Source organism: Amia ocellicauda, chromosome 12 (assembly GCF_036373705.1).
Source record: "Amia ocellicauda isolate fAmiCal2 chromosome 12, fAmiCal2.hap1, whole genome shotgun sequence".
Classification (NCBI taxonomy): Eukaryota; Metazoa; Chordata; class Actinopteri; order Amiiformes; family Amiidae; genus Amia; species Amia ocellicauda.
The window spans coordinates 1998091-2023433 of NC_089861.1; the positions used below are offsets into that span (position 1 = coordinate 1998091).

The following is a 25343-nucleotide window of genomic DNA, read 5'->3' on the forward strand; positions in this document are numbered from 1 at the left end:
GGCGGCGCACTTTGATGCATTAAGAATGAAAACACGAGTCTATCTGAGCTGGTCTCCTCAAAAGCATTCATCTCCGCTCTGCTAGTGTTAGTGCGGCCGGTTATTTTCACTGCAGTGGGTGTTTGCCTGCCGCTCCTCCGCCTCCTCCGTCTCGCCACCGCCGCCGGGGCCCCGTCCGCAGCGCGCCGCCGCTCCGCGCCTCTGATTGGCCAGACGCGCAGGGTCTCGCCGTCTCACTATCATCACTCCATCCAGCCAGCCAATGGCGGGCCGCGCCGGCCGCGCTGACGTCAGAGTCTCCACTTTCTCCAGCCAATGGGCGCCGCCGCCGTCTGTACCCCTCTCGGTGCGGCCGCGGCGCAGGTAGAGCGGACGGCGCTGCGCTCAGGTGAGTTGGGCTCCGTGTGCGGCGGCGACCCGGTTTATTCCGCAGAGCCGCTGCGTGTCTGGCGTGTACGGTTCGCATTGACGCCATCACTGGGTACTGACGCCGTGGCTCCGCTGTCCGGTCCAGTAGCCGCGGGCTGTGGGTGTCGGTGTCGGTGTCGGTGCTGAAGGGACGTGGCCGCTGTGCGAGACGGTCCATGTCGCTGTTTTGTGGGTGCGATGCTGTGCGCAGAGGCGGCCCTGTGAACAGCTCGGTGCCGGAATAAGACCCCGTGTCTCTGACTGGCTAGAAAGAGAGAGGGCTACTCCAGCACAAGTAGCATGTAGTGTATTTTCCTTGCCTTATTTTAATTTGCTCTGTGAAATGTGTACATTTTGTGGCAATGAGGGCACCGTGTACATATTTGGACTATGTAAGAATATTTTCTACAATGTAATTTTTAAGAGATTTTGTGTGTGTGTGTGTGTGTATATACATACACTATATATGTGTGTGTGTGTATATACATACACTATATATATGTGTGTGTGTGTGTGTGTGTATATACATACACTATATATATGTGTGTGTGTATATACATACACTATATATATGTGTGTGTGTGTGTGTGTGTATATACATACACTATATATGTGTGTGTGTGTGTATATATATGCACATACTTATTTTGACAATGAAAATCAGGCTGCAAGATTTTATTAGCTCTTATTTTGCTGAACATGTCTTGTGCACAAGGAAAGAAAGCACAGATCTAAAAACTTCCCGCATGTGACAATCCAAAGCACAGGGGTAGACCCTGGCCCTGGGTGGTCCGCTCTGTGCATTTCATTTTCAGTAATGACAGCCCACCTGATTGATCCCTTTTATTACCGAACTGCAGTCTGGAGCTCAGTGTGATGAGCAATAGCAGCAATCAGAGAAATGGCAGGGAGTGACTACTACACCCCCGAGACACGCACCAGAGCAGGACAATACAATTCTTTGTGTGTTCGCATACAAAAGGCCTAGAGGACTTTGATAAAGGTGAGAGAAAGAAAAGGTTGACCGGTTGCTTCTTTTTCTGGTCAGATTGAGTCAGGTCAACCCCCCCGCCCGCGATGGACACAATGGCAGAGAACGGCACGGCTGGCATCCTGGGCTCGGCATTCCTGGCCGTGGAGTTCGTGGACTCCATGCTGCCGGAGAACCCCCTGCAGGAACCTCTGAAGCACGCCTGGACCTACATGCTGGACAACTACACCAAGTTCCAGATCGCCACGTGGGGCTCCCTCTTCGTCCACGAGTTCATCTACTTCCTCTTCTGTCTGCCTGGCTTCATCTTCCAGTTCATTCCCTTCATGCAGAAGTACAAGATCCAGCCGGTAGGTCTTTATCCTCATGGACACATCGTTGCAGACGGCGCTCGGGGTGCGTTTTGCCCGCACTTTAAATCTGGTCGTAAATGCTGTGTTTCTGTCCTTTCCAGGATAAACCGGAGACTTGGGAGAAGCAGTGGAAGTGTTTCAAAATGCTGCTGTTCAATCACTTCTGCATCCAGCTGCCCATGATCTGCGGGACGTACCACTTCACAGAGTTCTTCAGCATCCCCTATGACTGGGACTCCATGCCCAGATGGTGCGTCCCATTTGTGGTGTTTATATATATTTTGGCCAGAATATGGCCCTCTCACCATTTTAGTTTTTGCGTTAATTTAGAACAAGCTTTGGGGCTTTAATCTCCTGTAATTGTTACGATTTGACGATGGACAATGCTGTGGCCGCCTTCTCCTCAGTCCAGCTCTGTCGGGGTGTGTAACCCGTGTCGCTGTCCCTCACAGGCCCTTCCTGCTGGCCCAGTGCTTCGGCTGTGCTGTGATTGAAGACACCTGGCACTACTTCCTGCACAGACTGCTCCATCACAAGAGGGTCTACAGGTACATCCACAAGGTGCACCACGAGTTCACGGTGAGTCCATAGGTGCTGGAAACTGAGATGAGTCTAGGGCCGACTGCAGGCAAGCTGGCAGTAATAAGCAAACCAGCCATTTGGGATTATGGGTAGAGTCCCATGTAGCTTTATGTAAAGATTTTGATCACCGGGGCTTCAGGACAAGAGTCGCACTCACACGTCTGTCTCTCCCCCTCTGTGTCTCAGTCTCCGTTCGGCATGCAGGCAGAGTACGCTCACCCCTTGGAGACCATCATCCTGGGAGCCGGCTTCTTCATCGGCATCATGGTGTTCTGTAATCACGTGACGCTGTTGTGGGCCTGGGTCACGTTCCGCCTGCTGGAGACCATCGATGTGCACAGGTGTGTTGTGTGTGAGAGCGTTGGGTCTCTCTCTCTCTGTATAGAAGCAGGCTGTCAGTGTCCTTTATTCAACACGTTTGCATGTCTTTGTAGACTGCTAGAAGCCGCTGTGTGTATTGTATGTCTCTGAACAGATGTGCGTGTTTTGCTTAACACTAGAAGCACCAACGACAGTCATTGGGACCGATAGCTCTTTAACAGCTGTGATACGATAATCAAAGGCAAACCTTCGCATAAAAATAAGTTTTATTTATGAACATCAAATCCAACATTTACACAAATTAGATGGGAGTATTTCAATATTTTAAGGTCATATTTAAATTTAAATTATTATAACATCAAAGTGCTTTTTTCTCATAAATAACTATATACAATAAGCAAAAAGCTCAAGCGGCATACAATAAGAGAATGAAACAAGTGTAAACGTAAATATTGGAATAATGCTCAAAAGCAAAAATAACTATTGCATTTACCAAAACATCATTGTACACTAAAGTAAACATTTTCAACACCGTGCAAACTTTGTTTTCAACATACAGTGTGTGTATTCACTGTCGCTTTGTATTTCAAGAAACTATTACTATATATTTACCCTGCATACATGACAGCTCGTACAGTCACACAGGACACGTTTCTCCACTTTCCCTGCATGAGCTCGTACCTCACACTGCAGTTTGACAGCCTCTCCAGGTGAACACTTTTGCTCCACGAATATACACCGATCAGCCATAACATTATGACCACCTGCCTAATATTGTGTAGGTCCCCATTTTGCTGCCAAAACAGCCCTGACCCGTCGAGGCATGGACTCCACTAGACCTCTGAAGGTGTGCTGTGGTATCAGGTACCAAGACGTTAGCAGCAGATCCTTTAAGTCCTGTAAGTTGCGAGTTGGGGCCTCCATGGATCGGATTTGTTTGTCCAGCACATCCCACAGATGCTCGATTGGATTGAGATCTGGGGAATTTGGAGGCCAAGTCAACACCTTGAACTCGTGACTCATCAGACCAGGCCACCTTCTTCCATTGCTCCGTGGTCCAGTTCTGATGCTCACGTGTCCATTGTAGGCGCTTTCGGCAGTGGACAGGGGTCAGCATGGGCACCCTGACTGGTCTACGGCTACGCAGCCCCATACGCAACAAACTGCGACGCACTGTGTGTTCTGACACCTTTCTATCAGAACCAGCATTCACTTTTTCAGCAATTTGAGCTACAGTAGCTCGTCTGTTGGATCGGACCACACGGGCCAGCCTTCGCTCCCCACGTGCATCAGTGAGCCTTGGCCGCCCATGACCCTGTCACCGGTTCACCGCTTTTCCTTCCTTGGACACTTTTGATAGGTACTGACCACTGCAGACCTGCGTCTCACTCGCAGTGTTCTCACAACACTGGCACAAACCCACAGATGATCCGTCATTCCCACGGTCACAGCATGGATATTGTAGGGAAATGTGTTTATAACTTATTTATTTCCGCATTTCGGCGCTTCTAGTGTTAAGACATTCTGGGCCTTTCTTTTCCTGAACTATGATGTTTGCAGTGCAGAGCCAATGAAATGACACCATACAAAACTAATGCCAGAAACCAAACCTGTGCCAAATCCACTAATCCCCATCCCCATGTCAGCCCAGTAGAGATGAACCCATAGAGGCCTGTGTTTTCTGTAAAGTGTCCTCTAGATTCATCCCTGTATACAATTCTCGCACACAAGTAAGACGAAACATGATGAGAGTGATAGTCTATTATCGAAGCATAACATTGTGTAAAATAACTAGTGCGTGTTTTTTGTTCCTCAGCGGTTATGATATCCCTCTGAACCCTCTCCACCTCATCCCCTTCTACGCCGGCGCCCGCTTCCACGACTTCCACCACATGAACTTCATCGGGAACTACTCCTCCACTTTCACGTGGTGGGACAAGATCTTCAGCACCGACTCCCTGTACAACACTTACCAACACAAGCTGGAGAAGAAGAAGGCGCAGTGAACCATGGAGGGAGGCCGGGGCGCTTCCCTCGCTCCCGCACTAGGGGATCCTCACGCCCCGGGTCGGGGGCCGTGCAGAGGTCTCTCGAGGGAATCTCTGGCCCGGCTTTCTCACAGGCTGGCTCTCAGAAACACTTTAGATGCTGTTAAACGAACGTGTCCCTCTGCATCGTGCTTGTGAAGAGAGAGCGGTCTCCTCGATTGACATGACTAATGCTTTCGGATAATTAAGGGCATTTGACAGATTGCAGTATAAAATCCCTCTGTTTGTGTTTATATCCATTAGATAAGTGATCGCCACCCCTGGGCCTAGAAAACCACGATACCTCAGGCACCCGCAGTCCATGACTAAGGGCCTCTTTGATTTAGACTCATTCGGGTAATAATTAGTTCAGTAGTGGAATTACTTGACCGCTCAACACATAAAAAGACGAGTTTTTAATTGTTTTACATCTGACTGTACAGAAGTGTTTCAATTCATACAATAGTCTGGTTGTGTTTTAAGGCCCCCCCCCTCCATTCTCCTAATATTCACCAGTATAGGTTTCATATTCTTTTGCAGACAATTTTACGGACAGTGCCTTTCATTGTTGGAAAAATAAATAAATGAACAACGTGTAAATATATATATATAACTGGACCATTGTGCAGATGGTATGTGTTGAACTGAGTTTTTCAGTGTGTCTAGTTGTTGTGATGCAGCCTGCCTGGACAGCGGTGCGGCCCGGGGGAGAGGCCCATGTGAGATTGATTGGGACGTTTTCTTGAAAAATAACAAATGCTGTTATGTTTTGTAGAGGAACAAATGTAACAGGACACATTGGCAGTGGCACTTACAAATTGCGTCTAATGTAATTCTCATTGAACAAATATCTGTATTTTCACTGGTTGGTTAATAAACAAAAGGCATTCCTGAGCATTTCTGTACGGTTCCAGAATGAAGGAGAATTCAGATTCTGAAGGGTCTGAAGACATTAAACAAACCACACGTCTGAATGAATAATTGAACTACTGAGGTGATGAGGAAAGAAAGTAAAACTGTAAATTCTTGTTGTGTTCAGTCTAATTCTCTTGCTTATTTTGGGCCAAACATGAGATCTGTGTATTCACGTGGCTCAGAACTAGTGGTACAAACCCTACGGAGCCCGGCAAGGGACACGGAGGACAAATACATATCTCGTGGGAACGATTTAATATTTCTCCGCAGGAGAGTTACACAACCTTCCCACACGTTCAAGTGAGACAATTCAGTTGTGTATTTTTCTCCCGTGTCCCGTCCCGTGCTCCATGCTTACCTGTATGGACTTGACTACTGATTGTGGAGGTGCAAAGCATTGATGTGAAAATGTATTCCAGATTGTTCACTGTTTACACCCTGCTCTTTAATTTGTCTGGTATGGCAGCCATTTTGTGGTGTAAAAGGGATGGTAGTTTTGGAAGCAAATGTTGAAACGCAATACAAAAACCATGCTTTCCTAGTGCCACTACATGCATGCATGCTTGATTTGCAAATCATTAGAATTAAAATATATTTTACTATCCTGATAGTTGTTTTGCTTTGTGGTGCCATCATTGATTCACACTGGCCTGTAGTGGACGGAGAGGTTGTATTCGTTGGCCCGTGCCTGCAGCGGAGCGACCGCAAGGGGAAAGGTCAGTCACAAAATATGCATTAGATGATAGCATGGCACCTGTCTGAGAGTTGGCAAAGACATAAGGGAAAGAGTATTCAGAGGCCGTACCAACCCTCTTGACACATGCACAGTTAATGGCAAAGCACCGATTGCCGAGAGCAGAGAAAATGAATGTTTGTGAATTACTGGATAATGAAATCCAGAACCAAACTCATGGAAATATGTTACTGCCGGTCTTAACCGCTGTAAGGTTACATGAAGAGCTAGGTGACCATCATGGTGTAAGTAAGGCTGCTGTGTCAAGGTGTGTATTCAGTCTCCGATGCTGTGAGACCCCACAGCGGAGTGTTCATATGATTTCCCGACAGAAATAGGATAATGGCCGACCTCTTCCTTTCCTGTGGTCGGCCGAGAGGACTTGAGCTGTAGATCTGTGGATGCCAGATACCAATCCTGTCCACCGCTGAGACATCTCTATGGACGCAGGAACAGTTTCTATTCCAACAGCATCCAAGACACCTTAGATGCAAGAATGTCAAGAGCTGGATGCTGTTATCCGATACCCAGGGATTGACACAACAGCTTCACCTGCGCAAACTGACATCGCCAGTGGCTCTGCTAGAGATGGCTTCTAGGAGGCAGCGGGTGATTTTAATAATAATAATGAACAGAATATTAGAGGTTTGTCAAATTTCAATTGAGAGTCCATAATGATAGCTAAAAATGAAAAATCATTGACCTCTATCTCCACTTGGTCAATCTTGACTATAAAACTCTTTTCTTTCTCATGGAAAAAGACACTTTATGATTCAGGTTTTCAACTATTAACTGTGTAGTGCTATATCAACTGTATATTTGACCTATAATACAGCACAGTACTGCAATTGTTTATCTGTACTTTGTATCACACCTGATTTGTAGTTTTGCACGTTTGTTTTTCTCTTGGATCCTGTAAGTTGCCCTGGATAATAAGAATAAGAAGAAAGGTGCATTTTATTCAGTGACTGAGTTTTTATTTTCCTCCTTCTCAACTTTAATTAAAACACTAGTATTGACCTGTCTTGTCCTCGTATGTATGAAGTCTGTGGTCACACCGTGGTGGGGGCCACGATGCTGGGCTCTTGTCACAGGCGGGGCCGCAGGAAAGAGACACGGGAACAGGAGTATATGGTGAAATAAGTGCAGGTTTATTTATAGTGCCAAGCAAACGAGAAAACCCAAAACACAACCCCAACTCCTCGCTGAGCCAAACATCCTCTGCACGGACGCTTTACTTCCATAATGCTTTACATGATACTTATGCTTTTAATATTTCTTAAGACATGGTCTTGTGTCATGGGTGTCTTGTGATTTATGATGTTTGGATGTGAACCGTTTGGTTTTAAGTACAGTAAGCCACATTATGCTCCTCAACATTTACAATAAAATTCACATTAAAATGTATTGTATGCAGGACGTTGTCTTTATTATATTGCTCATATTGGGAAAAAGCCTCCATATTTTATTGGTAGCACTAGTAAGTGTCTCATCATAAACTTACAAACCCCGAAAATGAATGGTTATGATAAAACATAATAAGCAACGTTAATCGTTTTCCCATTAAGCGTTTAGACCCGCCAGTAAACATTGATATCCAACTGTTTTTCATTTTTCATTCACAGGTGTTTTATGAAGGAGTCACACATGTTGTGAGTGGTGGGTTTGGCAGCTGGACTACACTCCCCCACAATTGAAATTGCTTTTCTCAGCTGTTCTCCAAAAGAGCTCATTCTAGCTCATTCAATAATTTGAATGGATTTGTGCATGTCTCTCTGTATACAGTGTGCGTCTCTCTGTATACAGTGTGTGCGTCTCTCTGTATACACTGTGTGCGTCTCTCTGTATACACTGTGTGCGTCTCTCTGTATACAGTGTGCGTCTCTCTGTATACAGTGTGTGCGTCTCTCTGTATACACTGTGTGCGTCTCTCTGTATACACTGTGTGTGTCTCTCTGTATACAGTGTGTGCGTCTCTCTGTATACAGTGTGTGCGTCTCTCTATACAGTGTGTGCGTCTCTCTGTATACAGTGTGCGTCTCTCTGTATACAGTGTGTGCGTCTCTCTGTATACAGTGTGTGCGTCTCTCTGTATACAGTGTGTGTCTCTGTATACAGTGTGTGTGTCTCTCTGTATACAGTGTGTGCGTCTCTCTGTATACAGTGTGTGTCTCTCTGTATACAGTGTGTGCGTCTCTGTATACAGTGTGTGCGTCTCTCTGTATACAGTGTGCGTCTCTCTGTATACACTGTGTGCGTCTCTCTGTATACACTGTGTGCGTCTCTCTGTATACACAGTGTCTCTCTGTAGACAGTGTGTGTCTCTGTATACAGTGTGTGTCTCTCTGTATACACTGTGTGCGTCTCTCTGTATACAGTGTGTCTCTCTGTATACACTGTGTGCGTCTCTCTGTATACAGTGTGTGCGTCTCTATGTATACACTGTGTGCGTCTCTCTGTATACACTGTGTGCGTCTCTCTGTATACAGTGTGTGCGTCTCTATGTATACACTGTGTGCATCTCTCTGTATACAGTGTGCGTCTCTCTGTATACACAGTGTCTCTCTATACAGTGTGTGCGTCTCTCTGTATACAGTGTGTGTGTCTCTCTGTATACAGTGTGTGCATCTCTCTGTATACACTGTGTGCATCTCTCTCTATACAGTGTGTGCGTCTCTCTATACAGTGTGTGCGTCTCTCTGTATACACTGTGTGTGTCTCTCTATACAGTGTGTGCGTCTCTCTGTATACAGTGTGTGCGTCTCTCTGTATACAGTGTGCGTCTCTCTGTATACACTGTGTGCGTCTCTCTGTAGACAGTGTGTGTCTCTGTATACAGTGTGTGTCTCTGTATACAGTGTGTGTCTCTCTCTGTACAGTGTGTGCGTCTCTCTATACAGTGTGTGTCTCTGTATACACTGTGTGCGTCTCTCTGTATACAGTGTGTCTCTCTGTATACAGTGTGTGTGTCTCTCTGTATACAGTGTGTGCGTCTCTATGTATACACTGTGTGCGTCTCTGTATACAGTGTGCGTCTCTCTGTATACACAGTGTCTCTCTGTATACAGTGTGTGTGTCTCTCTGTATACAGTGTGTGTCTCTGTATACAGTGTGTGCGTCTCTATGTATACACTGTGTGCGTCTCTCTGTATACAGTGTGTGCGTCTCTCTGTATACAGTGTGTGTGTCTCTCTGTATACACTGTGTGCGTCTCTCTATACAGTGTGTGCGTCTCTCTGTATACAGTGTGTGCGTCTCTCTATACAGTGTGTGCGTCTCTGTATACAGTGTGTGTGTCTCTCTGTATACACAGTGTCTCTCTGTATACAGTGTGTGTGTCTCTGTATACAGTGTGTGTCTATACAGTGTGTGCGTCTCTGTATACACTGTGTGCGTCTCTCTGTATACAGTGTGTCTCTCTGTATACACTGTGTGCGTCTCTCTGTATACACTGTGTGCGTCTCTCTGTATACAGTGTGCGTCTCTCTGTATACACTGTGTGCGTCTCTCTGTATACAGTGTGTGCGTCTCTATGTATACACTGTGTGCGTCTCTCTGTATACAGTGTGTGTGTCTCTCTGTATACAGTGTGTGTGTCTCTCTGTATACAGTGTGTGCATCTCTCTGTATACACTGTGTGCATCTCTCTCTATACAGTGTGTGCGTCTCTCTATACAGTGTGTGCGTCTCTCTGTATACACTGTGTGTGTCTCTCTATACAGTGTGTGCGTCTCTCTGTATACAGTGTGTGCGTCTCTCTGTATACAGTGTGCGTCTCTCTGTATACACTGTGTGCGTCTCTCTGTAGACAGTGTGTGTCTCTGTATACAGTGTGTGTCTCTGTATACAGTGTGTGTCTCTCTCTGTACAGTGTGTGCGTCTCTCTATACAGTGTGTGTCTCTGTATACACTGTGTGCGTCTCTCTGTATACAGTGTGTCTCTCTGTATACAGTGTGTGTGTCTCTCTGTATACAGTGTGTGCGTCTCTATGTATACACTGTGTGCGTCTCTGTATACAGTGTGCGTCTCTCTGTATACACAGTGTCTCTCTGTATACAGTGTGTGTGTCTCTCTGTATACAGTGTGTGTCTCTGTATACAGTGTGTGCGTCTCTATGTATACACTGTGTGCGTCTCTCTGTATACAGTGTGTGCGTCTCTCTGTATACAGTGTGTGTGTCTCTCTGTATACACTGTGTGCGTCTCTCTATACAGTGTGTGCGTCTCTCTGTATACAGTGTGTGCGTCTCTCTATACAGTGTGTGCGTCTCTCTGTATACAGTGTGCGTCTCTCTGTATACACTGTGTGCGTCTCTCTGTATACACTGTGTGCGTCTCTCTGTATACACAGTGTCTCTCTGTAGACAGTGTGTGTCTCTGTATACAGTGTGTGTCTCTCTGTATACACTGTGTGCGTCTCTCTGTATACAGTGTGTCTCTCTGTATACACTGTGTGCGTCTCTCTGTATACAGTGTGTGCGTCTCTATGTATACACTGTGTGCGTCTCTCTGTATACAGTGTGCGTCTCTCTGTATACACTGTGTGCGTCTCTCTGTATACAGTGTGTGCGTCTCTATGTATACACTGTGTGCGTCTCTCTGTATACAGTGTGCGTCTCTCTGTATACACAGTGTCTCTCTGTATACAGTGTGTGCGTCTCTCTGTATACAGTGTGTGTGTCTCTCTGTATACAGTGTGTGCATCTCTCTGTATACACTGTGTGCATCTCTCTCTATACAGTGTGTGCGTCTCTCTATACAGTGTGTGCGTCTCTCTGTATACACTGTGTGTGTCTCTCTATACAGTGTGTGCGTCTCTCTGTATACAGTGTGTGCGTCTCTCTGTAGACAGTGTGTGTCTCTCTGTAGACAGTGTGTGTCTCTGTATACAGTGTGTGTCTCTGTATACAGTGTGTGTCTCTCTCTGTACAGTGTGTGCGTCTCTCTGTATACAGTGTGTGTCTCTCTGTATACACTGTGTGCGTCTCTCTGTATACAGTGTGTCTCTCTGTATACAGTGTGTGTGTCTCTGTATACAGTGTGTGCGTCTCTATGTATACACTGTGTGCGTCTCTGTATACAGTGTGCGTCTCTCTGTATACACAGTGTCTCTCTGTATACAGTGTGTGTGTCTCTCTGTATACAGTGTGTGTCTCTGTATACAGTGTGTGCGTCTCTATGTATACACTGTGTGCGTCTCTCTGTATACAGTGTGTGTGTCTCTCTGTATACAGTGTGTGTGTCTCTCTGTATACACTGTGTGCGTCTCTCTATACAGTGTGTGCGTCTCTCTGTATACAGTGTGTGCGTCTCTCTATACAGTGTGTGCGTCTCTCTGTATACAGTGTGTGTGTCTCTCTGTATACACAGTGTCTCTCTGTATACAGTGTGTGCGTCTCTCTGTATACAGTGTGTGTGTCTCTGTATACAGTGTGTGCGTCTCTCTGTATACAGTGTGTGCGTCTCTCTGTATACAGTGTGCGTCTCTCTGTATACAGTGTGCGTCTCTCTGTATACAGTGTGTGTGTCTCTGTATACAGTGTGTGTCTATACAGTGTGTGCGTCTCTGTATACACTGTGTGCGTCTCTCTGTATACAGTGTGTGCGTCTCTCTGTATACAGTGTGTGCGTCTCTCTGTATACAGTGTGTGCGTCTCTCTGTATACACTGTGTGCGTCTCTCTGTATACACTGTGTGTGTCTCTCTGTATACAGTGTGTGTGTCTCTCTGTATACAGTGTGTGTCTCTGTATACAGTGTGTGTGTCTCTCTGTATACACTGTGTGTCTCTCTGTATACACTGTGTGCGTCTCTCTGTATTCAGTGTGTGCGTCTCTCTGTATACACTGTGTGCGTCTCTGTATACAGTGTGTGTGTCTCTCTGTATACAGTGTGTGTGTCTCTCTGTATACAGTGTGTGCGTCTCTCTGTATACAGTGTGTGTCTCTGTATACAGTGTGTGTGTCTCTCTGTATACAGTGTGTGTCTATACAGTGTGTGCGTCTCTCTGTATACAGTGTGTGTCTCTCTGTATACAGTGTGTGCGTCTCTGTATACAGTGTGTGCGTCTCTCTGTATACAGTGTGTGCGTCTCTCTGTATACAGTGTGCGTCTCTCTGTATACACTGTGTGCGTCTCTCTGTATACACTGTGTGCGTCTCTCTGTATACACAGTGTCTCTCTGTAGACAGTGTGTGTCTCTGTATACAGTGTGTGTCTCTCTGTATACACTGTGTGCGTCTCTCTGTATACAGTGTGTCTCTCTGTATACACTGTGTGCGTCTCTCTGTATACAGTGTGTGCGTCTCTATGTATACACTGTGTGCGTCTCTCTGTATACAGTGTGCGTCTCTCTGTATACACTGTGTGCGTCTCTCTGTATACAGTGTGTGCGTCTCTCTGTATACAGTGTGTCTCTCTGTATACAGTGTGTGCGTCTCTATGTATACACTGTGTGCGTCTCTCTGTATACAGTGTGCGTCTCTCTGTATACACAGTGTCTCTCTGTATACAGTGTGTGCGTCTCTCTGTATACAGTGTGTGTGTCTCTCTGTATACAGTGTGTGCATCTCTCTGTATACACTGTGTGTGTCTCTCTATACAGTGTGTGCGTCTCTCTGTACAGTGTGTGCGTCTCTCTGTATACACTGTGTGTGTCTCTCTATACAGTGTGTGCGTCTCTCTGTATACAGTGTGTGCGTCTCTCTGTATACAGTGTGTGCGTCTCTCTGTATACACAGTGTCTCTCTGTAGACAGTGTGTGTCTCTGTATACAGTGTGTGTCTCTGTATACAGTGTGTGTCTCTCTCTGTACAGTGTGTGCGTCTCTCTGTATACAGTGTGTGTCTCTCTGTATACACTGTGTGCGTCTCTCTGTATACACTGTGTGCGTCTCTCTGTATACAGTGTGTCTCTCTGTATACACTGTGTGCGTCTCTCTGTATACAGTGTGTGCGTCTCTCTGTATACAGTGTGTGCGTCTCTCTGTATACAGTGTGTGCGTCTCTATGTATACACTGTGTGCGTCTCTGTATACAGTGTGCGTCTCTCTGTATACACAGTGTCTCTCTGTATACAGTGTGTGTGTCTCTCTGTATACAGTGTGTGTCTCTGTATACAGTGTGTGCGTCTCTATGTATACACTGTGTGCGTCTCTCTGTATACAGTGTGTGCGTCTCTCTGTATACAGTGTGTGTGTCTCTCTGTATACAGTGTGTGTGTCTCTCTGTATACACTGTGTGCGTCTCTCTATACAGTGTGTGCGTCTCTCTGTATACAGTGTGTGCGTCTCTCTATACAGTGTGTGCGTCTCTCTGTATACAGTGTGTGTGTCTCTCTGTATACACAGTGTCTCTCTGTATACAGTGTGTGCGTCTCTCTGTATACAGTGTGTGTCTCTGTATACAGTGTGTGCGTCTCTATGTATACACTGTGTGCGTCTCTCTGTATACAGTGTGTGCGTCTCTATGTATACAGTGTGTGCGTCTCTCTGTATACAGTGTGTGCGTCTCTCTGTATACAGTGTGTGCGTCTCTCTGTATACAGTGTGCGTCTCTCTGTATACAGTGTGCGTCTCTCTGTATACAGTGTGTGTGTCTCTGTATACAGTGTGTGTCTATACAGTGTGTGCGTCTCTGTATACACTGTGTGCGTCTCTCTGTATACAGTGTGCGTCTCTCTGTATACAGTGTGTGCGTCTCTCTGTATACAGTGTGCGTCTCTCTGTATACAGTGTGTGCGTCTCTCTGTATACACTGTGTGCGTCTCTCTGTATACAGTGTGCGTCTCTCTGTATACAGTGTGTGTGTCTCTGTATACAGTGTGTGTCTATACAGTGTGTGCGTCTCTGTATACACTGTGTGCGTCTCTCTGTATACAGTGTGCGTCTCTCTGTATACACTGTGTGCGTCTCTCTGTATACACTGTGTGCGTCTCTCTGTATACACAGTGTCTCTCTGTAGACAGTGTGTGTCTCTGTATACAGTGTGTGTCTCTCTGTATACACTGTGTGCGTCTCTCTGTATACAGTGTGTCTCTCTGTATACACAGTGTGCGTCTCTCTGTATACAGTGTGTGCGTCTCTATGTATACACTGTGTGCGTCTCTCTGTATACAGTGTGCGTCTCTCTGTATACACTGTGTGCGTCTCTCTGTATACAGTGTGTGCGTCTCTATGTATACACTGTGTGCGTCTCTCTGTATACAGTGTGCGTCTCTCTGTATACACAGTGTCTCTCTATACAGTGTGTGCGTCTCTCTGTATACAGTGTGTGTGTCTCTCTGTATACAGTGTGTGCATCTCTCTGTATACACTGTGTGCATCTCTCTCTATACAGTGTGTGCGTCTCTCTATACAGTGTGTGCGTCTCTCTGTATACACTGTGTGCGTCTCTCTATACAGTGTGTGCGTCTCTCTGTATACAGTGTGTGCGTCTCTCTGTATACAGTGTGCGTCTCTCTGTATACACTGTGTGCGTCTCTCTGTATACAGTGTGTGCGTCTCTCTGTAGACAGTGTGTGTCTCTGTATACAGTGTGTGTCTCTGTATACAGTGTGTGTCTCTCTCTGTACAGTGTGTGCGTCTCTCTGTATACAGTGTGTGTCTCTCTGTATACACTGTGTGCGTCTCTCTGTATACACTGTGTGCGTCTCTCTGTATACAGTGTGTCTCTCTGTATACACTGTGTGCGTCTCTCTGTATACAGTGTGTCTCTCTGTATACAGTGTGTGTTTCTCTCTGTATACAGTGTGTGCGTCTCTATGTATACACTGTGTGCGTCTCTGTATACAGTGTGCGTCTCTCTGTATACACAGTGTCTCTCTGTATACAGTGTGTGTGTCTCTCTGTATACAGTGTGTGTCTCTGTATACAGTGTGTGCGTCTCTCTGTATACACTGTGTGCGTCTCTCTGTATGCAGTGTGTCTCTCTGTATACAGTGTGTGTGTCTCTGTATACAGTGTGTGCGTCTCTATGTATACACTGTGTGCGTCTCTCTGTATACAGTGTGTGCGTCTCTCTGTATACAGTGTGTGTGTCTCTCTGTATACAGTGTGTGCGTCTCTCTGTATACAGTGTGTGTGTCTCTCTGTATACAGTGTGTGTGTCTCTCTGTATACAGTGTGTGTCTCTGTATACAGTGTGTGCGTCTCTATGTATACACTGTGTGCGTCTCTCTGTATACAGTGTGTGCGTCTCTCTGTATACAGTGTGTGTGTCTCTCTGTATACAGTGTGTGCGTCTCTCTGTATACAGTGTGTGCGTCTCTCTATACAGTGTGTGCGTCTCTCTGTATACAGTGTGTGTGTCTCTCTGTATACACAGTGTCTCTCTGTATACAGTGTGTGCGTCTCTCTGTATACAGTGTGTGCGTCTCTCTGTATACAGTGTGTGTGTCTCTCTGTATACAGTGTGTGCGTCTCTCTGTATACAGTGTGTGCGTCTCTCTGTATACAGTGTGCGTCTCTCTGTATACAGTGTGTGTCTATACAGTGTGTGCGTCTCTGTATACACTGTGTGCGTCTCTCTGTATACAGTGTGCGTCTCTCTGTATACAGTGTGTGCGTCTCTCTGTATACAGTGTGTGCGTCTCTCTGTATACAGTGTGCGTCTCTCTGTATACAGTGTGTGCGTCTCTCTGTATACACTGTGTGCGTCTCTCTGTATACACTGTGTGTGTCTCTCTGTATACAGTGTGTGTGTCTCTCTGTATACAGTGTGTGTCTCTGTATACAGTGTGTGTCTCTGTATACAGTGTGTGTGTCTCTCTGTATACACTGTGTGTCTCTCTGTATACACTGTGTGCGTCTCTCTGTATTCAGTGTGTGCGTCTCTCTGTATACACTGTGTGCGTCTCTGTATACAGTGTGTGCGTCTCTCTGTATACAGTGTGTGTCTCTGTATACAGTGTGTGTGTCTCTCTGTATACAGTGTGTGTGTCTCTCTGTATACAGTGTGTGCGTCTCTCTGTTAACAGTGTGTGTCTCTGTATACAGTGTGTGTGTCTCTCTGTATACAGTGTGTGTCTATACAGTGTGTGCGTCTCTCTGTATACAGTGTGTGTCTCTCTGTATACAGTGTGTGCGTCTCTGTATACAGTGTGTGCGTCTCTCTGTATACAGTGTGTGCGTCTCTCTGTATACAGTGTGCGTCTCTCTGTATACACTGTGTGCGTCTCTCTGTATACACTGTGTGCGTCTCTCTGTATACACAGTGTCTCTCTGTAGACAGTGTGTGTCTCTGTATACAGTGTGTGTCTCTCTGTATACACTGTGTGCGTCTCTCTGTATACAGTGTGTCTCTCTGTATACACTGTGTGCGTCTCTCTGTATACAGTGTGTGCGTCTCTATGTATACACTGTGTGCGTCTCTCTGTATACAGTGTGCGTCTCTCTGTATACACTGTGTGCGTCTCTCTGTATACAGTGTGTGCGTCTCTCTGTATACAGTGTGTCTCTCTGTATACAGTGTGTGCGTCTCTATGTATACACTGTGTGCGTCTCTCTGTATACAGTGTGCGTCTCTCTGTATACACAGTGTCTCTCTGTATACAGTGTGTGCGTCTCTCTGTATACAGTGTGTGTGTCTCTCTGTATACAGTGTGTGCATCTCTCTGTATACACTGTGTGTGTCTCTCTATACAGTGTGTGCGTCTCTCTGTATACACTGTGTGTGTCTCTCTATACAGTGTGTGCGTCTCTCTGTATACAGTGTGTGTGTCTCTCTGTATACAGTGTGTGCATCTCTCTCTATACAGTGTGTGCGTCTCTCTATACAGTGTGTGCGTCTCTCTGTATACACTGTGTGTGTCTCTCTATACAGTGTGTGCGTCTCTCTGTATACAGTGTGTGCGTCTCTCTGTATACAGTGTGCGTCTCTCTGTATACACTGTGTGCGTCTCTCTGTATACAGTGTGTGCGTCTCTCTGTATACACAGTGTCTCTCTGTAGACAGTGTGTGTCTCTGTATACAGTGTGTGTCTCTGTATACAGTGTGTGTCTCTCTCTGTACAGTGTGTGCGTCTCTCTGTATACAGTGTGTGTCTCTCTGTATACACTGTGTGCGTCTCTCTGTATACACTGTGTGCGTCTCTCTGTATACAGTGTGTCTCTCTGTATACACTGTGTGCGTCTCTCTGTATACAGTGTGTCTCTCTGTATACAGTGTGTGTGTCTCTCTGTATACAGTGTGTGCGTCTCTATGTATACACTGTGTGCGTCTCTGTATACAGTGTGCGTCTCTCTGTATACACAGTGTCTCTCTGTATACAGTGTGTGTCTCTGTATACAGTGTGTGCGTCTCTATGTATACACTGTGTGCGTCTCTCTGTATACAGTGTGTGCGTCTCTCTGTATACAGTGTGTGTGTCTCTCTGTATACAGTGTGTGTGTCTCTCTGTATACACTGTGTGCGTCTCTCTATACAGTGTGTGCGTCTCTCTGTATACAGTGTGTGCGTCTCTCTATACAGTGTGTGCGTCTCTCTGTATACAGTATGTGTGTCTCTCTGTATACACAGTGTCTCTCTGTATACAGTGTGTGCGTCTCTCTGTATACAGTGTGTGCGTCTCTCTGTATACAGTGTGTGTGTCTCTCTGTATACAGTGTGTGCGTCTCTCTGTATACAGTGTGTGCGTCTCTCTGTATACAGTGTGCGTCTCTCTGTATACAGTGTGCGTCTCTCTGTATACAGTGTGTGTGTCTCTGTATACAGTGTGTGTCTATACAGTGTGTGCGTCTCTGTATACACTGTGTGCGTCTCTCTGTATACAGTGTGCGTCTCTCTGTATACAGTGTGTGCGTCTCTCTGTATACAGTGTGCGTCTCTCTGTATACAGTGTGTGCGTCTCTCTGTATACACTGTGTGCGTCTCTCTGTATACACTGTGTGTGTCTCTCTGTATACAGTGTGTGTGTCTCTCTGTATACAGTGTGTGTCTCTGAATACAGTGTGTGTCTCTGTATACAGTGTGTGTGTCTCTCTGTATACAGTGTGTGTCTCTCTGTATACACTGTGTGCGTCTCTCTGTATTCAGTGTGTGCGTCTCTCTGTATACACTGTGTGCGTCTCTGTATACAGTGTGTGTGTCTCTGTATACAGTGTGTGTGTCTCTCTGTATACAGTGTGTGCGTCTCTGTATACAGTGTGTGCGTCTCTCTGTATACAGTGTGCGTCTCTCTGTATACAGTGTGCGTCTCTCTGTATACAGTGTGTGTGTCTCTGTATACAGTGTGTGTCTATACATTGTGTGCGTCTCTCTGTATACACTGTGTGCGTCTCTCTGTATACAGTGTGCGTCTCTCTGTATACAGTGTGTGTGTCTCTCTGTATAGAGTGTGTGTCTCTGTATACAGTGTGTGTGTCTCTCTGTATACACTGTGTGCGTCTCTCTGTATACAGTGTGTGTGTCTCTCTGTATACAGTGTGCGTCTCTCTGTATACAGTGTGTGCGTCTCTCTGTATACAGTGTGTGCGTCTCTCTGTATACAGTGTGTGTCTCTGTATACAGTGTGTGTGTCTCTCTGTATACAGTGTGTGTGTCTCTCTGTATACAGTGTGTGCGTCTCTCTGTATACACTGTGTGCGTCTCTCTGTATACAGTGTGCGTCTCTCTGTATACACTGTGTGCGTCTCTCTGTATATAGTGTGCGTCTCTCTGTATACAGTGTGTGTGTCTCTCTGTATATAGTGTGTGCGTCTCTCTGTATACAGTGTGCGTCTCTCTGTATACAGTGTGTGTGTCTCTCTGTATACAGTGTGCGTCTCTCTGTATACAGTGTGTGCGTCTCTCTGTATACAGTGTGCGTCTCTCTGTATACAGTGTGTGCGTCTCTCTGTATACAGTATGTGTGTCTCTCTGTATACAGTGTGTGTGTCTCTCTGTATACAGTGTGCGTCTCTCTGTATACACTGTGTGCGTCTCTCTGTATACAGTGTGTGCGTCACTCTGTATACACAGTGTCTCTCTGTAGACAGTGTGTGTCTCTGTATACAGTGTGTGTCTCTGTATACAGTGTGTGTCTCTCTCTGTACAGTGTGTGCGTCTCTTTGTATACAGTGTGTGTCTCTCTGTATACACTGTGTGCGTCTCTCTGTATACACTGTGTGCGTCTCTCTGTATACAGTGTGTGTGTCTCTCTGTATACAGTGTGTGTGTCTCTCTGTATACAGTGTGCGTCTCTCTGTATACACTGTGTGCGTCTCTCTGTATACAGTGTGTGCGTCTCTCTGTATACACAGTGTCTCTCTGTATACAGTGTGTGTCTCTGAATACAGTGTGTGTCTCTGTATACAGTGTGTGTGTCTCTCTGTATACAGTGTGTGTCTCTCTGTATACACTGTGTGCGTCTCTCTGTATTCAGTGTGTGCGTCTCTCTGTATACACTGTGTGCGTCTCTGTATACAGTGTGTGTGTCTCTGTATACAGTGTGTGTGTCTCTCTGTATACAGTGTGTGCGTCTCTGTATACAGTGTGTGCGTCTCTCTGTATACAGTGTGCGTCTCTCTGTATACAGTGTGCGTCTCTCTGTATACAGTGTGTGTGTCTCTGTATACAGTGTGTGTCTATACAGTGTGTGCGTCTCTCTGTATACACTGTGTGCGTCTCTCTGTATACAGTGTGCGTCTCTCTGTATACAGTGTGTGTGTCTCTCTGTATAGAGTGTGTGTCTCTGTATACAGTGTGTGTGTCTCTCTGTATACACTGTGTGCGTCTCTCTGTATACAGTGTGTGTGTCTCTCTGTATACAGTGTGCGTCTCTCTGTATACAGTGTGTGCGTCTCTCTGTATACAGTGTGTGCGTCTCTCTGTATACAGTGTGTGTCTCTGTATACAGTGTGTGTCTCTGTATACAGTGTGTGTGTCTCTCTGTATACAGTGTGTGTGTCTCTCTGTATACAGTGTGTGCGTCTCTCTGTATACACTGTGTGCGTCTCTCTGTATACAGTGTGCGTCTCTCTGTATACACTGTGTGCATCTCTCTGTATATAGTGTGCGTCTCTCTGTATACAGTGTGTGTGTCTCTCTGTATATAGTGTGTGCGTCTCTCTGTATACAGTGTGCGTCTCTCTGTATACAGTGTGTGTGTCTCTCTGTATACAGTGTGCGTCTCTCTGTATACAGTGTGTGCGTCTCTCTGTATACAGTGTGCGTCTCTCTGTATACAGTGTGTGCGTCTCTCTGTATACAGTATGTGTGTCTCTCTGTATACAGTGTGTGTGTCTCTCTGTATACAGTGTGCGTCTCTCTGTATACACTGTGTGCGTCTCTCTGTATACAGTGTGTGCGTCACTCTGTATACACAGTGTCTCTCTGTAGACAGTGTGTGTCTCTGTATACAGTGTGTGTCTCTGTATACAGTGTGTGTCTCTCTCTGTACAGTGTGTGCGTCTCTTTGTATACAGTGTGTGTCTCTCTGTATACACTGTGTGCGTCTCTCTGTATACACTGTGTGCGTCTCTCTGTATACAGTGTGTGTGTCTCTCTGTATACAGTGTGTGTGTCTCTCTGTATACAGTGTGCGTCTCTCTGTATACACTGTGTGCGTCTCTCTGTATACAGTGTGCGCGTCTCTCTGTATACACAGTGTCTCTCTGTAGACAGTGTGTGTCTCTGTATACAGTGTGTGTCTCTGTATACAGTGTGTGTCTCTCTCTGTACAGTGTGTGCGTCTCTCTGTATACAGTGTGTGTCTCTCTGTATACACTGTGTGCGTCTCTCTGTATACACTGTGTGCGTCTCTCTGTATACAGTGTGTCTCTCTGTATACACTGTGTGCGTCTCTCTGTATACAGTGTGTCTCTCTGTATACAGTGTGTGTGTCTCTCTGTATACAGTGTGTGCGTCTCTGTATACAGTGTGTGCGTCTCTCTGTATACAGTGTGTGCGTCTCTCTGTATACACTGTGTGCGTCTCTCTGTATACACTGTGTGCGTCTCTCTGTATACACAGTGTCTCTCTGTAGACAGTGTGTGTCTCTGTATACAGTGTGTGTCTCTCTGTATACACTGTGTGCGTCTCTCTGTATACAGTGTGTCTCTCTGTATACACTGTGTGCGTCTCTCTGTATACACTGTTTGCTTCTCTCTGTATACAGTGTGTGCGTCTCTATGTATACACTGTGTGCGTCTCTCTGTATACAGTGTGCGTCTCTCTGTATACAGTGTGTGCGTCTCTCTATATACAGTGTGTGCGTCTCTATGTATACACTGTGTGCGTCTCTCTGTATACACAGTGTCTCTCTGTATACAGCGTGTGCGTCTCTCTGTATACAGTGTGTGTGTCTCTCTGTATACAGTGTGTGCATCTCTCTCTATACAGTGTGTGCGTCTCTCTATACAGTGTGTGCGTCTCTCTGTATACACTGTGTGTGTCTCTCTATACAGTGTGTGCGTCTCTCTGTATACAGTGTGTGCGTCTCTCTGTATACAGTGTGCGTCTCTCTGTATACACTGTGTGCGTCTCTCTGTATACAGTGTGTGCGTCTCTCTGTATACACAGTGTGTCTCTGTAGACAGTGTGTGTCTCTGTATACAGTGTGTGTCTCTGTATACAGTGTGTGTCTCTCTCTGTACAGTGTGTGCGTCTCTCTATATACAGTGTGTGCGTCTCTATGTATACACTGTGTGCGTCTCTCTGTATACACAGTGTCTCTCTGTATACAGCGTGTGCGTCTCTCTGTATACAGTGTGTGTGTCTCTCTGTATACAGTGTGTGCATCTCTCTCTATACAGTGTGTGCGTCTCTCTATACAGTGTGTGCGTCTCTCTGTATACACTGTGTGTGTCTCTCTATACAGTGTGTGCGTCTCTCTGTATACAGTGTGTGCGTCTCTCTGTATACAGTGTGCGTCTCTCTGTATACACTGTGTGCGTCTCTCTGTATACAGTGTGTGCGTCTCTCTGTATACACAGTGTGTCTCTGTAGACAGTGTGTGTCTCTGTATACAGTGTGTGTTTCTGTATACAGTGTGTGTCTCTCTCTGTACAGTGTGTGCGTCTCTCTGTATACAGTGTGTGATTCTCTGTATACACTGTGTGCGTCTCTCTGTATACACTGTGTGCGTCTCTCTGTATACAGTGTGTCTCTCTGTATACACTGTGTGCGTCTCTCTGTATACAGTGTGTCTCTCTGTATACAGTGTGTGTGTCTCTCTGTATACAGTGTGTGCGTCTTTGTATACAGTGTGTGCGTCTCTCTGTATACAGTGTGTGCGTCTCTCTGTATACAGTGTGTGCGTCTCTCTGTATACAGTGTGTGCGTCTCTCTGTATACAGTGTGTGTGTCTCTCTGTATACAGTGTGCGTCTCTCTGTATACACTGTGTGCGTCTCTCTGTATACACTGTGTGCGTCTCTCTGTATACAGTGTGTGTGTCTCTCTGTATACAGTGTGTGTCTCTCTGTATACACAGTGTCTCTCTGTAGACAGTGTGTGTCTCTGTATACAGTGTGTGTCTCTCTGTATACACTGTGTGCGTCTCTCTGTATACAGTGTGTCTCTCTGTATACACTGTGTGCGTCTCTCTGTATACACTGTTTGCGTCTCTCTGTATACAGTGTGTGCGTCTCTATGTATACACTGTGTGCGTCTCTCTGTATACAGTGTGCGTCTCTCTGTATACACTGTGTGCGTCTCTCTATATACAGTGTGTGCGTCTCTATGTATACACTGTGTGCGTCTCTCTGTATACACAGTGTCTCTCTGTATACAGCGTGTGCGTCTCTCTGTATACAGTGTGTGTGTCTCTCTGTATACAGTGTGTGCATCTCTCTCTATACAGTGTGTGCGTCTCTCTATACAGTGTGTGCGTCTCTCTGTATACACTGTGTGTGTCTCTCTATACAGTGTGTGCGTCTCTCTGTATACAGTGTGTGCGTCTCTCTGTATACAGTGTGCGTCTCTCTGTATACACTGTGTGCGTCTCTCTGTATACAGTGTGTGCGTCTCTCTGTATACACAGTGTGTCTCTGTAGACAGTGTGTGTCTCTGTATACAGTGTGTGTCTCTGTATACAGTGTGTGTCTCTCTCTGTACAGTGTGTGCGTCTCTCTGTATACAGTGTGTGTCTCTCTGTATACACTGTGTGCGTCTCTCTGTATACACTGTGTGCGTCTCTCTGTATACAGTGTGTCTCTCTGTATGCACTGTGTGCGTCTCTCTGTATACAGTGTGTCTCTCTGTATACAGTGTGTGTGTCTCTCTGTATACAGTGTGTGCGTCTCTATGTATACACTGTGTGCGTCTCTCTGTATACAGTGTGCGTCTCTCTGTATACACAGTGTCTCTCTGTATACAGTGTGTGTGTCTCTCTGTATACAGTGTGTGTCTCTGTATACAGTGTGTGCGTCTCTATGTATACACTGTGTGTGTCTCTCTGTATACAGTGTGTGCGTCTCTCTGTATACAGTGTGCGTCTCTCTGTATACAGTGTGTGCGTCTCTCTGTATACACAGTGTCTCTCTGTATACAGTGTGTGCGTCTCTCTGTATACAGTGTGTGTGTCTCTCTGTATACAGTGTGTGCATCTCTCTGTATACACTGTGTGCGTCTCTCTGTATACAGTGTGTGCGTCTCTCTGTATACAGTGTGTGTGTCTCTCTGTATACAGTGTGTGTGTCTCTCTGTATACACTGTGTGCGTCTCTCTATACAGTGTGTTCGTCTCTCTGTATACAGTGTGTGCGTCTCTCTATACAGTGTGTGCGTCTCTCTGTATACAGTGTGTGTCTCTCTGTATACAGTGTGCGTCTCTCTGTATACAGTGTGTGCGTCTCTCTATACAGTGTGTGCGTCTCTCTGTATACAGTGTGTGTGTCTCTCTGTATACAGTGTGCGTCTCTCTGTATACAGTGTGTGCGTCTCTCTGTATACACAGTGTCTCTCTGTATACAGTGTGTGCGTCTCTCTGTATACAGTGTGTGCGTCTCTCTGTATACAGTGTGTGTGTCTCTCTGTATACAGTGTGTGCGTCTCTCTGTATACAGTGTGCGTCTCTCTGTATACAGTGTGCGTCTCTCTGTATACAGTGTGCGTCTCTCTGTATACAGTGTGTGCGTCTCTCTGTATACAGTGTGCGTCTCTCTGTATACAGTGTGTGTGTCTCTGTATACAGTGTGTGTCTATACAGTGTGTGCGTCTCTGTATACACTGTGTGCGTCTCTCTGTATACAGTGTGTGCGTCTCTCTGTATACAGTTTGTGCGTCTCTCTGTATACAGTGTGCGTCTCTCTGTATACAGTGTGTGCGTCTCTCTGTATACACTGTGTGCGTCTCTCTGTATACAGTGTGCGTCTCTCTGTATACAGTGTGTGCGTCTCTCTGTATACACTGTGTGCGTCTTTCTGTATACACTGTGTGTGTCTCTCTGTATACAGTGTGTGTGTCTCTCTGTATACAGTGTGTGTCTCTGTATACAGTGTGTGTGTCTCTCTGTATACAGTGTGTGTCTCTCTGTATACACTGTGTGCGTCTCTCTGTATTCAGTGTGTGCGTCTCTCTGTATACACTGTGTGCGTCTCTGTATACAGTGTGTGCGTCTCTCTGTATACAGTGTGTGTCTCTGTATACAGTGTGTGTGTCTCTCTGTATACAGTGTGTGCGTCTCTCTGTATACAGTGTGTGCGTCTCTCTGTATACAGTGTGCGTCTCTCTGTATACAGTGTGTGTGTCTCTCTGTATACACTGTGTGCGTCTCTCTGTATACACTGTGTGTCTCTGTATACAGTGTGTGTCTCTGTATACAGTGTGTGTGTCTCTCTGTATATAGTGTGTGCGTCTCTCTGTATACAGTGTGCGTCTCTCTGTATACACTGTGTGCGTCTCTCTGTATACAGTGTGCGTCTCTCTGTATACACTGTGTGCGTCTCTCTGTATACAGTGTGCGTCTCTCTGTATACAGTGTGTGCGTCTCTCTATACAGTGTGTGTCTCTCTGTATACACTGTGTGCGTCTCTCTGTATATAGTGTGCGTCTCTCTGTATACAGTGTGTGTGTCTCTCTGTATATAGTGTGTGCGTC

At 45.9% G+C, this 25343-nt stretch overlaps 1 protein-coding gene across 3 annotated transcripts; it reads left to right on the forward strand.

Moving 5' to 3' along the window:
* The first annotated feature begins 250 nt into the window (after positions 1–250).
* Positions 251–5579, forward strand: msmo1 (methylsterol monooxygenase 1). Of its 3 annotated transcripts, none has more exons than XM_066718052.1 (6): positions 251–388; positions 1457–1749; positions 1854–2002; positions 2205–2331; positions 2521–2675; positions 4472–5579. In XM_066718052.1, the coding sequence occupies exons 2-6, from the start codon at positions 1486–1488 to the stop codon at positions 4659–4661; spliced, it is 885 nt and encodes a 294-aa protein (XP_066574149.1). In that variant the 5' UTR covers positions 251–388; positions 1457–1485; the 3' UTR covers positions 4662–5579. The 3 variants fall into 3 exon arrangements, with proteins under 3 accessions (XP_066574149.1, XP_066574150.1, XP_066574151.1); XM_066718053.1 differs by lacking the exon at positions 251–388 and adding an exon at positions 409–710; XM_066718054.1 differs by lacking the exon at positions 251–388 and adding an exon at positions 728–800.
* The last annotated feature ends 19764 nt before the right edge of the window (positions 5580–25343 follow it).